Raw genomic sequence first — 17,578 nt, forward strand, 5'->3', positions numbered from 1 at the left:
CCATGTTCTCTTCATTCCAAGCCTACATCCATTGCTGTTGCTGGACAAGCATCAAGCAAAGAGAAATCACCTTTATGGACAGGGAGAGTCCAGCCCCATCACCATGTACACCTTCTCAGACTTTCAGCATGCATGTCACACCAGCATGGCACTTCTCTGGACTTAAATTCCTCACTCATCTGAACTGATGCCCCCTTTATGCACTGCTGGCAAAGTTGTCATCATGTGTTGGAATTTGGCCTTTTGAAAGCATTAGGGTAAAAATGGTACTAATGTCCTCCCCCATCAACCCTGTACTTTGCAAGAAAAGGATTCTAGCAGAGAAGGCAACTCACATGAGGGCAACCTAAGAACATTTTCTGAATCATCAGAGTACTGGATGACTGGTACTGAAGGTGAATCATCATGTGGCCTTATATACCATTCAGTTCAGCCACCATGCTCAATTAATCACTGAGAATGTAGTCAAAACCAAATGCTTTTGATTTAGGAACTCTGCCTTTTCCTTTTCTGAAATACACAGATATACCCTGCAGCCTAACTCTGACCATGTGTGAGCATCCTCAGAAGGCAAGGCTTTGGTTGTAAAAGACACAGATAGTACCTGTGGGTAGAAAACAACTTGCACCCAGCAGGTAATCTACAACACAAGGAATTCCTGCCACAAGGACCCCTCTTTTCACATTGCTGGGAAATAAATGACACCTAGGGGTCCTAGGGGGGTGGACAGCACTGTGTGTACAGGATGAATGTCAGTGGGGCTGCACTCTCATAAGGACACAGCAATTTGTGAAGCTTCCCCTCAGCAATATTTGAATGTCAACACTCACCTACATTGGAGAAAACATCGTCTTCTGATCTGGAGGTTGCCAAGTCTTCCCGTAGGGCTCCTGAGCCCCTCAGCACAGTCCCACATTCTGCCTTGGCAAAGAAAGCACCTTTTCCACCACCACCAGTGTCCTCTGTGGGTGGCCACACTGCTCTCTTCTCGTCCCAGTCAAAGGCTGGCTCAACCACTGAGCTACCCAGAGATGCTCTGCTGGGGTCTTCTCGGGAATAAACATTACCACAGGATCATCATTATTTTTAGTTACAAGGAAGAGTTTGTTCAGGAGAGAAAACAGAACAAAGCCTGATCTAAACCCATTGGACTATTTCCAACTGAAATTATTTACAGACATGGTGGCAGCGAAACGCAGCTCCTGGGATGGGACACTGAAGTGGAGAACAGGAAGGCCAATGTGAGAAGGACGGCGCCACAGCAGCCTTGGGCATCCCTCCCTCGAGGGGAGGCTCAAGGCCTCCAGAGTCCTGCTGGGGGCCCACAGCAGTAAAGGGAGAGAAAGAGAACAGCTGGACCACCAAGAAAAAAGAAAGCAAACCTCTTGGATGTTGGTCATTCAAGGCTGCTAGAGAAATCAGTGCAGGCATACGGATAATTTAAAAAATAACAATTATCTCCAGCATTATTGTTCCAAAGGACTCCTCAAGTTTTTCATGACTCCAGCCTTCAGAATAACAAAGCATTTTCTGGAGCTCTGGTGAGGAGGAGACCACCAACTGCTGACACCAACTCCACCTTCACATACCTTAATGGTGATGCTGCTGTTTCTCCCCTGCCAGGGAACAGCAGCCAGCACTCAGCAGGGTTAGGGCTTCTTCCTAGGTCAGATCTCACTACTCTGGAAATGCCCATGCCAGCAAGATCAGGGGTTCGGCATTCTGCACCAAAGACTTCTGGTGCTTCAAATGAGACTTGGTGAACTGAGCTCCCTTTCCTGGGTCAGCAAAGCCCTTAACAACCTGCATGACCTTAGGGTTAATCCCTGTGGGGTTCTGCATGTGGAGCTGGCACCACTGATGACAACAGGTCAATTTGCATGGAGAAAGAAATGTGGACCCATTCACTTTGCTGGAGAGAAAGTGGAGACCTCAGCACCTCTAGCCTTTAAAGACCCTTGATAAACCTATAGTTAAAAATCTAAACTCTTGATATTTAACTCTGTATAATCCAAATGATAGATAAAGTGGTCCCAAGGTGTCTGTGTATTTTTCTGTTGAAATTTCCTGTTCCCTTACCCTTCAATTTTAATAGAGCACCTGAGAGCACTTTAAGAGCCTTATTGCAGACAGTGCACTAACTCACATATATCCAGCTACATCTCCTAATCCAGTTATGTCTCCCCAATATCCAACCCCCTATCTTAGCTTCTAAATTACTCTAATATTATGAACCTAAAGTTTATTTTGATCATTTTATCACAGATAATGAAAATACTTCCAAATGTCTTAATTCCATGATCTGCTTTCATATAGTGGTTATTACACATAATATGATTAGCAGAATGTATATAGGCATAAGTGTGCAGCAGACACCCTGAAATCCCCAGAAAAAAAATGTGAAGTGAGCACAAAGTGTTGTTTCATTTTATCTCATTAGGATAAGAGTATATTCCTACTATACTTCTTTAGTCTGGACAACCTGGACTAAAGAACCTGTTTGGAACTGAGAAAATTATTTGTGATTTTAAACATCCATTATCAGAAAACTTCTGTCAAGCCACGCAAAAGGAACAAGCCCACGTGACACCAAGCCTTCAGCAGATCTACCATCTAAGAGACATCTGCTGTCAAAGTCCTGTGGGTAATGCTGTGTGCTCTGATGTGTGCTTTAATGAGAGCATGGAGTAGAAGGCAAGCTCCCGAGTAAAAGCTCCCATAGCTGTTTTTTCTTAAGTAAATAGCCTCAGTAAGTGCCTGGATTTTGCTGCCAAATGATGAATAGAGCAAACAGATGCTGGGCTGTGGGGAGGGGTAACCAGCCCAGCCAGATCAGGTGTGTAAATTGAGCCTGTACATTTACCTTTTTGTTTCAGCCTTTCCTTCCTTAAGTGTCTCTTTTCACGGCTGCTGATCTTGGTCTGCCAAATTCCTGCAACAGCGAGCAAAGTTCATTTTTAAGCCAACAATTTTCTTCATTGCCTTTACTGCTTAGCACCAAGGTAAATAGCCATCTGAAAGTTTCTGAGGCTGGCTGTAAAAGAGGAATCAGATCCCATGCAGCATGTCTCCTGTGTGCAGCCTTTGCTTCCTCTGCAGAGATGTGTTACATAAGAAATCCCCATCACAGACCTGTCTGTTGTGTCCTGACTCATGTAACTGCACATATTCTTCTGTCCTGTGTGTCAGCCTGATGTGACACCCACTCCCTTGGGGGAGATGTCACAGCAGTGCATCAGCCACCTTATATGTGTGACAGGGGGGGAGAAGTTAGTGTAAATCTTAACCATTACATAAGGCTTCTATTTACTGGGTTCCTGTAGCCCTAAGACTTGTCCAACACTGTGGATGCCCTCTCCCACTCAGCTGGTTTCATTCACACACGTCGGCCACATCTTATCTCCATCCATGCCCTCCATGACCCAAGAAGTCAGAGGAGATGCTGGCAAAAATGGTTAATGAAGGAAAAAACACAGCCCCTGGGGCTGATCAAGACACTTCCTTTCTCTCAAGCATCCCTGAAAAACACATGAAGCATCCCTGAAAAACACATGAAACAGTTCAGCTGGCTCATCCATTCAAAAAATCACAGATCCATTTGCAGAAAGCCTCTGCTGTGTCCCTTTCTCCCCCAGCAGCCTCACAGGCCCCAGGAAGGACTCTGGTCCAACAGCAGCGAGGGCTTCTCTTGCTCTCACCACCACACTAATCACAGTGTAATCTTTTAAGCCCAGAAAAGCTTAGAATTTGTTGTTTTCAGTGCAGCCCTTGGTGGGGGGAGGCAGAGAGGGGCTCATGGGATGCAATGTATTTCCCAGTGAAATTCTAGCTGCCTGAGCTTTGCTTCTGCCAGATTTCTCTGCAGATCTGCTTGAAACAAAGATCTGCTCACAGGTGTGCTACCGGTTGGCTGTGAATTGCCCCAGCACCTTTACCAGCCTCAGTCATGGGCACAACAGTGTGCTGCTCCATCTGTGTATCAGCATGGCAGAGGCCACAGGATTAGGGGAAAGACCCTCTGACCACCTGAGAGATCCTTCCTCACCTGCAGATTTGCCCTCCCTGTGTACACAGTCAGGACTTGGGGAGTGTGGCAGGAAAGCACGTGGTCCATGTCAGCGACTAAAATGTTGTGGGTTTTGGCTTAAACACCTTTAAGAAGGACTTTTGCCCCTTTTAGGAAAAGTGCATAATGAAACTGCACCACCAAAGCCCTCCCTGGATGGGCCTCCTGACTGAAACCCCAAACTGTGAGTTAAACCCATAAGACAACTTGAGATAAGGCAAGTGACACTATTGTTCAGAGCATCTGGAAGAGCACCCATGGCCCAGCCCAGCCCCTGCTTCGAGCTGGAGGCCACAGCCCCAGGTTTATCAGCTGCCAAGCTCCCACAGACCCTGCACCAAAGGGGGAGGAGGAAAGGTTTTGGGGGTGTGGCACAGCCTGTGGCCAGTGAGTGCCCATCCTCTGCTGTGCAGACCAGCTCTGCTGAGGGGCCCCTTCACCCCAGGACAGCCACATCTAAGGGACATCCATGTGAGGGACAGCAGAGGGGGTGTCACGGCCCATCAAAGACCCCTCCCAAAGGAGCCCCCAGACCCGGCACCAGAGCACTGCACGTGATGCAAGAGACCCACAGTGTTGCAAGGGACAAACCTGCCCCCCTCAGGGGAGGCACATGGGCATTCCCACCTGCCCAAATTAATCCATGGGATTCCATACTTTAAGGCAGGGGACCCTCACCACCAAGAAGACCAGATGGAGGGAAACAACAAGGCATCATTGGAACCCATGGAGGGGTTTCTAATCTTTGTCCCTCTCCCTGTTCTCCCACACACCTCTTTTTCTAATTTTTTTCTTTCTTTCTTTTCTCTTTCTTTCTCTTTGCCTCTTTTACTATGAAATAAAACATATCAATTTTTTGATATCAACATCTAAGCTTGTTTGGTTTGAATCACATTTTTTGGGCATATTAAAATCTTCCAGGGTTCGATCCATTTTATTCAAGAAGAGTTTAAAAAGTTCTCTTTACTCCTCTGTAATTAAACCAGATAACTACAGCACCTGTCCACATAGTTACACGTAGGAAGGAGCAGGTGATAGAAATAACTCTCAAACTGGCAGCTTTCCCCATTAACACAGAACTCTAGAATAGTGGAAAAGGCCTCCCTTTTGACACATTTCATCCCATGTTATTATTTGGGAATATGCATCAGAGAACAGAAGAATCGGATCTTTTGTTACCTTCTTCCTCTTGCAGTTTGTCTTTTTCCACAGAAAGCAGATCTTTTGCCACTTCCTTGTCTGAGCACTGGGTTTTCCTCTTCTTCTTAGGCTGCAGTATAGAGGAGATATAGAGCAGAAAGATAAAACAAGTATTTGTTATGTTTCATCCAGAAGAAAAAAAGAGTCAGGGCAGTAGTTGTGAAATGGAGATGACCCATAATACTCTGAGACAGTAGGGGTTGCTGGAGTCTTTTAAGTGTGTGCAAAAGTCTTCCTGAGCAGATTTTATTGCAAATTCCAAACCAATAAACACTATTGGTTTGGACCTACAAATCTTAACTTATCTGCTAGATTAGAAAGTTCACATTTAATTCAGGCACCCGCTCTATAGTAAGATTTGCGTTCATTGTTCCTAAGTTCTAAAGTTCTTCCTCTGAAGGAGGAAAGTCTAAACTTCCCCTTTAAAAGTCTAGTCTTTACTAGTCTTTCCCTAGTAAAGTCTACCCCCTTTAAAATCAGGAATGCTATAATCAAGAGTTAGGACCCTGCCAATGCTAATCAAATAAAAAACCCAGCCCCACCTTCCCCCCACTTCAAGCCATGGAACAGCCTATTTTTAATGAAGGTATCTGCAGTTTGCACTAACCTGAAAGGCACAAGAGTAGCTGAGGCCATTTGCGTACAGCTTGATGACACTGTAGCACTAACTCTAAATCATAAATTTTGAATGTTCTAGTTTAAACAGTGGCTCTTGATTTTTCCAAGCTGGGAAACCCCTGCCAGAAAATGTAGTTCCCTGCCCAGGCTCAGGGGCTGCTCCTCACTTAGAATCACAGAATGGTTTGGAAGGGACCTTAAAGACCATCCAGTTCCAACCCCCCCTCTGCCACCTTCCACTAGACCAGGCTGCTCAGAGCCCCATCCAGCCTGGCCTAGAACACTTTCATGGACAGGGCAGACAGCTTCTCTGGGCAACTTGGGACTTGCTGTAAAGCCTTGGAAGCTCTTTAAAGCATTTGCCTCTTCCTCCACACCAGTACAAGAGTCAATGCCCAAGGTAAAACCCTTAAACAGACCCAAGGAAATGTCCCTGTCAGAGCTGGAATGGAAATACAGGAGATTCCAGCACCCATTTCTGGGCTTGGATGATGAGACCATCCCCCTTGTGGTGGCAGTGACAAACACTACAGTGTGGCTGTAGCAGATAATTACATGGTCTTATATTCCTGCATCATCTCTTAAGTGCGGCAAACCAAGGAAGAACAAACTATCTTAAAAAAGGAACTTACTTAAAACAACTGTCTCTTGAAAGATAATACATAAACTCTAAAACTCTTGCTGGTACCTTGAGGAGCTTTTTCTCTCTGATGTTGACTGATGTGATAAGATGGCCATTCACTGGAACCTAGGAGGTGGACAATAACAAAATGCATTATAGTACATATTCATGCATGTGTGTGTATGTGTAAATATGTATATAAATATATTTATTTCAATACCTTCCTATAATACACACAATAGTCTGAAAGATACAGCTAAGTAACCCCCTGTACAAATCTGGGCTAGAATTTGTGGCCTTGTTCCAACTGGAGTAATTTATTCCAAATTAATTAGTGTATGCTAAGCCTTTATGAATGTAAATCCAGAAACTTCACAAAGATTTATTCCAAAGCAGACATATTTGTGGTTTATCATAAGATTTGTCTAGGATCAAAGTTGTTTTTCAAATAGGGTAAGCCTGTCTTAAAGAAACAGCATAGACATGAGAGGGCTTATTTTAATATTCTTATTTTTAATTCTTGTTTACCAGTTGGGGTGGGCCTTATGTTCCCTCTCAAGTCTATCTGACCAACTGAAAGAATAGATTTTATCCTACCTAGATCCAGTAAAGTAAACAATAAGTGTTTAAGGACTTTTCAAATTATAGTTTGACTAATGTCTCAGCTGTCTCAGAATTCCCTGGGAATTGCCAGCCACCAGTTACAGGGATGGGAGGGTGTAAATCTGCAGCTGTGCCAGCAAGGGTCACTGCACACCATGCAGAGCCAGCAGCACCCAAGACAAGGCTGAAGCTCCCTCCACAGGTGCCTCTGTTTCCCCTGACACATAGAGCAGCTCCTTGCTGGATGTATGGCACTTCTCTGACTTATGCAGGTTGCTCTCCCTGTGCAGTGCAGCTGCTGTTCAGCACTGCCCAGGCTTCCTTCAGCCCATCAGACCTGTTGGGCTGCCCAGCTGAACCCACATCTCCCAGAAGGGAGCCTGACTCAGGCTGTCACCCAAATCCCTGATCCATCCTCTGCCTGGGGCAAAGGGATCCCTGGCAGGTGAAGGCAGCCCTGCCTGGAGCAAAGTCCTGTTGAATTCAGGTTCCCAGTCCTCCTGGAGAAGGGAAGCCAGCTGATGCTTCCTTCTGCTTCCTCCATCTCCCCACTCTCACAGGTCTCTGAGATGGGGTCATGATTAGTCAGCAGCAGATAAAATCCTGTGGGTGACAGCCCATGTCTCTCCCCAGCAGACCCAGTGGGGCTGCAATCCTTCAGACTCTTAACAGTCATCTCTTTGATATTTTGAGGATTTTCGAGCTGTTTTTCACAAGTCTCAGAAAGGTCTGGTTTGAAGTGCATGACAGGCAAATGCTGGCAAATGCTTCATCCCTGGAGGTGTTTCCTTGGAATTCCAGACCAGTTACAAGCCCATGGTGGACATGGACCCAGCAGGCTGGTGTTCATCCCAAATTCCACAATGCTTAGGAGAGGAAGCCCCAAAATTGTGGGCTTAGCACATAGACAATACTGATTTGGAGTTTTCCAGTAAAACATCACAGCAGCAGGAGGCAAAACCCTGCCTGTTATATCAGTAATTCCACCAACTTCACATTACAAGCTTAAGCCAAAAGCTCCTCCATCTCCCTCAGCTGTCAAATGCAAACAATATAATTGTTTACAGTTATGTTATTCTGAACATTAGTAAAATAATTACTTCTCTGTTAAAACCCAGCAACATTTGTTAGTAGCTGGCAAGGCTGTCTTGTTTTTTCCCATAGGCACTCTCTTCTAAGCCTCTCAGGTCCATTTTCTAGAAGCACTCCATAAATCCCACCACAAAGCAAATAATTTTCTATCTCCTGCTCTGCTTAAGGGAAAAATCCCACTTTACCTGCAGCAGGGAGGGAAGCAGCTTCTCATATAAAATGTGGGATATAAAATACAAAACCAGGGGCATTTTGGTGAAAATTTGAACCACGTAGGTATGGAAAATATTAAGTTTATACTATTCTTTCTTCCTCAGCATATGTTTCTTTCCATTTAAATGTGTGAAAATACAGATCTTGTCTCAGTGGACAACAATTCCTATGCAATATAGAATCTTGGGGGAATGACTTTCAATTACATGACAGAACATCAGATGAATGCAAGAAGAGATGATTGGGGGAAGCCAAACAGCATGTAAGTGAAATATTCCTTCCTGATGTCATCAAACCCTGGTGATTTTCCTGTTTTCCCATAAGGAAATCTTCACTGTTTTCTAAAAGCTTTGCAAATGGACCTCCCAAGTGAAGAAGGCACTTTGAGCAAGACTGCCACCATGGGCACAGAAATAGCAACACCAGCTTAGGAGGCAAGGAGGAGGATGCTTTTTTGCCATCTTTCAGAAACACACAGATAAGAGGAGAAGAGGCATCCCACCTCCTGTTAGCCTCTCTTTATATCAAGATGCTTCTGCAAGCACGAGGGACTGCAGGCAGAGACAAGGAAATGTCAGGATTAAGGATGTGAAAGTGCCTTCCTCCCCCAGGCTGGTGTGAGCGAGCACAGCCCGAGGCTGTACAGGGCCCTCACACAGGCAGGGAGAATCCAGAAGGAAAATGCTGAGTGCAATAACAGATTAGGGAAGATGCAAATGATGTTGGCTCTGACAGACTTGTCTCAGCTGGGGCAGGATCATGTTCCTGGACCTTCTCTCTTTATAACTGACAGTAGGCAAGGAGCTGGAAATCTGCAGCACTTTGTTTTAGTGCTTTGCCAGCCTGACTGCTGCGTACTTTTACCAGACAAGCACAACCTTTGCAACTGAAATGATATTTCACCTGCTACACAAATATCCCCCTCTCTCTCCATCACTGACTAGGAGGTTAAATATATACTGTTGACAGTCATTTACTATGTCCCAGGGGTCTTCATGATGACTGAGTGGCTATTCAGCCCTAAGTGCCCACCTGGGACTCCTCAACCTTGTTGCATCCTTCCTAACAAGCAGCTGAGTGCAAAAAAATACCAAACCTGACCACTGACTGATGCTCAGCAAATGTCCCACCACTGTGGTGATGCTCTTTTCACAAGCCTGAAATATCTCTTGCTTCTCTGCCATCCTTCAGTAATACCAGCAACTCCCTTTCTTTCATCACCAAGAATTTTTACTGAGTTCTATTTCCTTTCAGTGGAAATGTATTATGTTAGCCTGACCTTTTGTGTTAAATCCTGCCCTTATCCAACCCTTTTTCAGGCAGTAAGCTGGCTGTGTGGCTGAGGAACCCCACCCTACCCTATTCTTTCCTTCTGAAGCCCTTAGGGTAGGGGATTAGTCATGCCTCTTTATCGTGCCATTTGGCCACTTTGAAAAGGAAAAAAGGAAATTTCATTATTTTATTTCATTTAACCTAATGCAATCATTAAAGAGAAATTAATATTGTCAGGGGAATTTTTTTCTTAATGAAAAATGTCATTTTGTACATGGAAAACACATCTAAATCCCCCACATTAAATGACTATATTAAGTCTTAAGTGCAATTCCAAATACATGAAATATATGTAGAGAAACAGAATCAGGACTTTTAATGGAATCAGACTTAGCATATTAATTTCTACTCACATTCTGTGGAACAATAGAAAGATTATTTTTAGTTCATGGCCATTTGGTTCGTGACCCAGTGGAACAGGATTTCCCCCCCACCCCCTGCCTTTTTTTCCCTTTTTTATATAATTTAAGGTTTTATTTCTGATGATTGTTCTGAAACTAGCAATTTCTGATTCGCTTGAGCTAGTGTTTAATTTATTTCATGCTTTTAATATAGTTCTACATAAAGTCACAAAGAAAGGAGGCAAAGTGATACATCTCCAAGTGCCAAAAAGTGCTGTGTTTAGTATATAAACCTTGTATTCAAAGCCATAAAGCTGTACACCTAGAGACTCAGCTTTATGCAATTCAATAGTTTTGCTAGACTAGTCATTTTTATAAAACCCAACACCTTTGTGTCTATCAGATCTGGCTGCCTGCTTTCACATCTCAGTGCCACCAACTGGTTAAAGGAGTAATTAAAAATTGTGTGGATATCAGCTTCAGGTTCACTAACTGCTCTTTGTCCCTCATGGGAAAGGTGCTTAAAATTGCCTTCCTGAGGAAGGCATGGAAAGGTTTGCCCAGTAGAGGGATACTAGGACAAAATAAACTCAGCTATGAAACCCAAAGGGAGCTATTATATGCTTCACACATTGGAAATCAGGAAATTCATTTAAGAACATGAATAAAGATTCAGAAAATTGTTCTCAGCTACCACTTTCAGAAAACTCAAATTAAGTGGGTTGGACACTGGAAATGAAAGGAAGCAAAACTACCCCATTCTGGCAGGGGGTCTGTGAACACAAAACCATTTCCAGATTTAAGAAGTATTTCAATTAAATTGTTTCATAGTGCTCAATTCCAGTGAAAAAAACTGCAGTTTTTTTCACTTTATGTTACAACACAAGAAAAATGTCGTGGATGTAGGCCAAAAGGCAATACTGGTATGACAAAAGTAACACCAACATGCGCTAAATTAAAATAGTAAGGGAGGGAGTGGGAGAAAAGAACAAAAAGAAAAGGACTTTCTAAGCAGGAGAATAAATAATCTCCATTAAACATGCTCTGTTAGAACTGAACAAGGTATGACTGCACTTTTCAGCTTTCTCAGTAGATCTTCAACAAGATGAAAAGTGAGCAGGAAGCCTCCATCCCTCTCAGCATCCTCTGGAAGATCCAGTCCTTGCTCCCTACACTCCATGCTCTGAGTCAGATTATTCACAGCACCACTTGCAGTTCACTGCTGGCTCTCTGCAGGTGGGTTCTTGTCTCCTGTGCACACAAGCAGGGGCTGGGCCACAGGGAGAGCAAACCCAAGTGCTGCTGCTGCTGCAGCCAGAAAGGGCTGGCGTTTCTCCATCCACGGACAGCGAGCCATGGGCGAGACAAACGTGTTGGGAAACAAAGCAGGGCTGGCTTTCATTAACTCTGATTCATAAATGGAAGCAGACATCCTGGCCTGTCTGGCTTTGCCACATGGTCTTGTCCTGATGATGGACTTTGCTCTGGGAGACAATTCCTAAACCAATGGGAACCAGGAGAATGGGAAAAGGCAAGCCTGAATTTGTCAGAGGAGAAAGGATGGGGTTTAGGCAGAGGCCATGAGAGAAACAGGAAAGTACCAGCTTCAAAGAAAATCACTCATTCAGTTCTAACAGCTAGAGAAAGGATAACACAATGGCAATTTCTGCACAGGTAAAAATGGAAAGCCAAAAAAATGTTGGGTTTGTTAGCAAAGGAACCTGAGTGGCTCTCCATGCATGGGAGAAGGACATAAAGGATCTTCTTTGGGAAATGGCTGCTCACAACACTACAGAGACATATCTGCAAAGGGGAGGGAAAAGAGAGCAGAGTCCTGGTTTTTGATCAATACTGTAAGTACTAATAATCTTATTGTTAATAGCTATTATTGATATGTGGTAATGCAAAGTTTTCCCTGGCAAAATCACTTCAGACAAAGGTGTTCCCAGTAGGAAAGGGGAGTCTGTTAGAAAGGAAAATTACATGGGAAACACGTGCAATGAACAGACAGAATTATACAGAACTACACACTAGGAAAATGTTAAATTTTCCCTTTCCCTTAAGGCACCTAACATAGAAAAGAAAGGGGCAGTTCTCCCATCAAATGGATGCTCCAAGAACCTTGTGGAAAAGGATGTGGGCCATCAGCACAGAAAACCCATTCATCTGCACATATTCCCAGGGGTGGAGTTGCCTGTAGGAACCCCTTGAGCACAAACACAGGTTGATAACAAGGAGTGGGAGCCAGAACTGCATATGTAGCCATTCATATGCAAAAGCAGTTGCACAAGAAAATTTAGGGAAACATCCTTAAGATGCATTACATGTCCTCCAGCTGGCCAGCCTTCCCTGGACACATGACAAGCCACACAGCAGCCATAAACACAATCACACCTCCTGACACATACCTGCCTCAGTTCAGCTGCTCTCAGTCATCAGGGGAAAAAAAACATATCTGGGGAAAGAGTTTCTGCAGCATGAGTAGATTAAAACTACTGTTGTGAGGAGGGATGAAGAAAGCACTTTCCTGGGATCTTCTATTCTGATTAATTAGAGCACCATCTCAACAAGGGATAAAGGCTCCATGTTAAGGAGGCAATTACCAAACTCCAACACCTTCCACGATACTTTAAAAATCAATTCTCATCCAAGACAGCTGTAAAAAAATAATTGTGCAACTGTGTTGCATTGGCATGAAAAATACTGTGTAACCTGAAAAGGTAAAAGAAAACGTCTGTTTGCTATTTGTGAAACTCTGGAGCTGAAGGGGTGGATATGTACTGCTAAGCAATCTTGCAAGAAGCAAAAAGTATCTCCAGTTTATAAAGATACTTCAGAAAAACAGAAAGCTTTCTTTTGGAATGTATCAGATGGCACATATTTTTAGAAGCTTTTAAAGGAAGATGATGTCATTGCATTTGTAAAAAATGCTCTTTACAACTGATCAATTTGCAGAACAACCCAAAAACTTTGAATAAACATAAACCACCCCACTCAACAACTGCCATTCAGATCTGTTGGCTTCCAGCAAGTCTCATTAGCAATTTCCCAAAATTAGGGAAAAGACAATTCTGAAAAAGACTAAACACACTCAGCATAATTTCTAGACTTTTTGGGTGTGTGTGTGTGTGTGGCTGTGTGACAACAGCCAGAATGTAACTTTTGAATGAGATCACATTCAAAATGTGCTTGTATAATTGTGTGGAGGCCATGTATCCATTGGAACAAAGTGATGAGTGAGAGGCTGGACATGACGCAGCCATGTGTTCTCACAGCCCAGAAAGCCAAGTGTGTCCTGGGCTGCACCCAAAGCACCAGGGGAGGGGGGGGTTCTGCCCCTCTGCTCTGCTCTGCCCTGCTGAGACCCCACCTGAAGTGCTGCATCCAGCCCTGGGGTCCTGTTAGAGTGAGTCCAGAGGAGGCCACCAAATGATCAGAGGGATGGAGTGCCTCTGCTATGAGGAAAGTCTGAGAGAATTTGGGTTGTTCAGCTGGCAAAAGAGAAGACTTCAGGGTAACTGTCCTGGTTCTGGACAGGACAGGGTTCGTTTTTTTGCAGAAACTGTCAGGGGGTGTGGACAGGACCCGGAGCTTGTTCTATCCCACCTTAGAGTCATTACCAGGGGTGCCAGGGGAAGGGAAAAGGGGTTCCTTCCAGTCTGGTATTGTCTATTGTCAAGAGGTTTCTGTGTAAATAATTTCTTTTCTTGTAGCCTCTGTCATTAGTATAACTCCTGTTCCTGTTTGTTTCCTTATCTAGTTGCTGTTTCCAGTAAATTGATCTTATCTCAGTTTATGATCTTTACCTTTGTGCCTCCAAGTCTCAAGTCCATCCCACTGCAGGTGGGAGGGGAAAAGCTGCAGAGCAGGAGGGAGGAGCATGTGCTTTTGGGGAATCTTGGTGGGCACACTAAATTGGGGACTACCATTCCTAAGCCATGACAGTGATCCAACTGAAGCCTTCCTCTACCTGAAGGGAACTTCAAGAGAAGATAGGGCAAAACTATTTACAAGAGCATGTAGTAAGAGGACAAGGGGGAATGAGTTCAAATTGAAAGAGAGGAGGTTTAGATTAGATATTAGGAGGAAGTTCTTTACTATGAGGGTGGTGAGACACTGGAACAGGTTGCCCAGGGAAGTGGAGGGTGCCCCATCCCTGGAGGTATTCAAGGACAGACTGGATGGAGCTCTGAGCAGCCTGGTTTAGTGAAAGATGTTTCTGTCCATGGCAAGGGAGTTGGAACTGGATAATCCTCAGAGTCCCCTTCCAACCCAAACCATTCAATGATTGTTTGTTCAACAGACTGATCTCACAAGGGCTGTTGAAGCCACTCAGACTGGGTCTAACAGGACACCCATAGTTCCTGAACAGTGTCTGTCTGCCTATTGCTATGGGAGTAGGGACACACAAAGGGAAGATCAGTCCTACATCATCCTGCAGCCAAGTAAGAGCAGATTTCATGGGAAGGCAACCTGACAGCCCACCCCTGGGGCAGCAACTGGGAATCACTGGCAAACATGCATTCCCAAACTGAAAGAATAATTAACCACCTAGGTTCTTTTAATTAAGATCTTGACTAATCCACCACTCCAGGATATGCAGATGTTTGACTGCTGGGATGTATCAACACACCTGAGCACTGGAGGCAATTTGTGTCTTGTTTTTTCATATCTCAGCAGGCAGCAGAGAGGGGGTCCCATCCTGCACACCCCATCTTATCACATTGGCCATGTGTATGAATGGGAGACTTTGTTATTAATGACACCTCTGCTGCTGCTGCTTTGGTGGAGATTTTCATGTGCAAATGTCAGTACATCAAAGGTGTTTGGCTGTTCTGGCATCTTCCCATCACCTAAGTGCCAAACCAGTGCAGTGTTTTACAATTAAGTAAGGAGATACAGTTTTTGCCTCAAGGATATGATGTTCCAAAGACAGAGCGAACCTGATGGGAAATGACAAGGAGCAGTGGAGAAGGCACGATAGGGAAAAGAAAACAAAAGAGACAAACCAAGAAAAGAAAGGGCATGGTACTGTCATGGGAGGACAGGCCTTCATTTTTCTTTTCAGTAGGCAAGATATTTTCTCTGAGTTATCTATCTTGAGGATCTTTTAAGTTATTTTTCTTGATCATCCTCTTCTTGTTCTCTACCTCCTCAGGACCATGTTTTCCATACTCTGCACAATAATCAGTGAGTCTCGTACAGAAGATAATGCTACTGTGTAAATGCAACTGTTAGAGTCCAGTCCCTAAAGAGTAGGAATTGCTCAGCACTGGAAAAGATAAATTAATGGCAGAAACTCCACATGACTGTAAACAAATTTATCCCTTCAGTTTATCCCTCCTCCTCTTTGGTTTCTGTTACTTAGGCCTGTGAGATGCAGCATCTCTGACTAGAAGACATCTATTCAAATCAATGCCTTCAGCTTGAACTAATAACCCTGCCACCATCACAACACCTGGACTGTCTCTGACACATTTCTGTTCGTGAAGAACAAAACCACTTATTTTATAGCACACATTTAAAAAATCCCTGCAAATTCATTTTGTCTTTCTCAGAACTGAGACTTAGGAGATAATAGTAACAGATTAAACAATAAAGTGGGTGTCTCTCCTTGCTGTCCCACACTGCCTCCAGAATTGGTGGCTCCGGAAAATTTTCATTCGTTCTGCAGGCAACTCAAGTTATCTAGTATTGATGATTATAAAGGTATGATAAAATTGTTACTGAAATCCTTCTTCACCCCTTGACACTGGCAGCTTTGTTCAGATGGCTTTTGGATTTAATTGTTCTTTACTAATTCAGGGGTACTTGTGCTGCCAGGTCAAGATTCTGCTCTGACTGATGAAAGAAAAAATGCCCTAAAATGGAATAGTTTATTAAAAGATAACTATAATACAACTAAAAGCTAAAGCTTCTGTGACAAAATAATAAACCTTTGAAAACTAGTGTTACAGTGGAAAGCCTGACACATTTCTGTTCCTGAAGAACAAACCCACTTATTTCGTAGCATGCTTAAAAAAAATCCTGCAAATTCATTTTGTTTGTCTTGCTCAGAAATGAGACTTAGGAGACAACAGTAATAGATTAAAATGTTAAAAAAGCTCAATGCATTAATTTTAAGTACATACTTATGTTTGATAAGTTATTCTGAGACCTTTACTTGCCATATTGCAGTGCCTCGGTGAAATTGTTTTCTGTAATTTACACTGAGATTTTCTGCTACAGACAGCTTACAGTGTGTCATGACAATGTCTTCAGAAACTTCAACACTGCATCAAATCAAACTCACAGCAGACATTCAACAGGGTGGCCATGGTCATCAGCTCACAGCCAGGTATTCATGCAGTAACAGAGCTTTGATTTGGAGTAAATATACATAATTAGCACATTGTATTAACACCGTAATATGGATACTATTCTTATATATTCCTTCTTAATATGATGGACATTAAGTGGAGTTTTCTCAATTCCCTGCAAAGAGGATCAATCTCTGAGTTACGCTGTCAGACAGAACGGCGGATGAAAGGCCATTGCCAGCACCCCCCAGCCAGGTGCTCGGGCAACCTGCTGCCTCGTACTGTCATCTTCATGGCACCACAGGGTTCAGCGGGGAATGCTGAGCCCCTCACCCCTAAATCACACCGAGAGGTTCGGGACGGTGCGTCTTGGACGGGACGGGATGAGATGGGACGAGACAGGGTGAGATGGGAGGGCAGCAGCCCGGTGGGGCCGGACGCAGAGGGTGCAGGACTGTTCTCTGCCCTGAAAAGGTGCCGGGGAGGAAAGAGGGAAGGATGCTCGTCACGTCCCGGGGAGCGGGCCAGGCGCGACCCCGCACTAACCTTACCTGCGCCGTGCGCCTTTGTTCCTCCGGCTGCCGCGCCGGCAGCGCCCCGGCCGCCCGGCCGCCGGCCCCCGCGGGGCCATCCCCCTCCTCCTCCTCCTCCTCTTCCTCCTCCTCCTGCGCCTCCCCGGCGGCGCGGCGGGGGGGTCCCGGCACGGCCCCTCGGTCCCGCAGCCCCCGCAGGACGAGCAGCGCGGCCGCGGCGGCCGCCAGCACCAGCGCCGGCCAGAGCAGCGCCAGCAGCCGCCCCGGCAGCTCCCCCGCGCCCAGCGCCATCCGCGCCGCCGGCCCCAGCATGGCCGCGCCGGCCCCGCCGCCCCCGGCGGGGATGCTCCTCTAGCTCCGCTCCCAAAGTTGGGGCCGGAGCCGCGCTCGCCGCCGCCGCCCCGAGCAGCACCAGCGCGGCTGCGGAGCGGCGCGGGCGGGGGACCGGCCGGCCGGGCGGGGGATGCGGGGGGGGCCGGGGGGCGCGGACACGTCGGTGCTTACGGGAGCCTCGTGGCGAAGGGCGGGGGCGCCGTGCGGGGGGCGGGAGTGGGACCCCGGGCGCGGCCGATCGCTGGTGCGGGGGAGGAAGGGGTTAATGCACGGATTGAGTCTCCCCTATGGAAGGATGAGAGTGGTACGCGATGAAAGGTGAAGGC

General features: G+C 45.3%; 1 protein-coding gene across 1 annotated transcript in view; it reads right to left on the bottom strand.

The window, feature by feature from the left end:
- The window catches only part of LOC103822992 (protein LYRIC-like), a 30,537-nt gene extending 13,306 nt beyond the window's left edge, over positions 1 to 17,231 (bottom strand). Inside the window, exons 1-5 of the mRNA XM_030235781.2 lie at positions 16,938 to 17,231; positions 6,573 to 6,632; positions 5,246 to 5,336; positions 2,864 to 2,932; positions 831 to 1,046 (exon numbers count right to left, since the gene is read on the bottom strand). Coding sequence (XP_030091641.2) covers positions 831 to 1,046; positions 2,864 to 2,932; positions 5,246 to 5,336; positions 6,573 to 6,632; positions 16,938 to 17,231 — 730 coding nt within the window. The remainder of the gene's footprint in view (positions 1 to 830; positions 1,047 to 2,863; positions 2,933 to 5,245; positions 5,337 to 6,572; positions 6,633 to 16,937) is intronic.
- Positions 17,232 to 17,578: the final 347 nt, after the last annotated feature.

Source organism: Serinus canaria, chromosome 3 (genome assembly GCF_022539315.1).
Source record: "Serinus canaria isolate serCan28SL12 chromosome 3, serCan2020, whole genome shotgun sequence".
In the NCBI taxonomy this organism is placed as follows: domain Eukaryota; kingdom Metazoa; phylum Chordata; class Aves; order Passeriformes; family Fringillidae; genus Serinus; species Serinus canaria.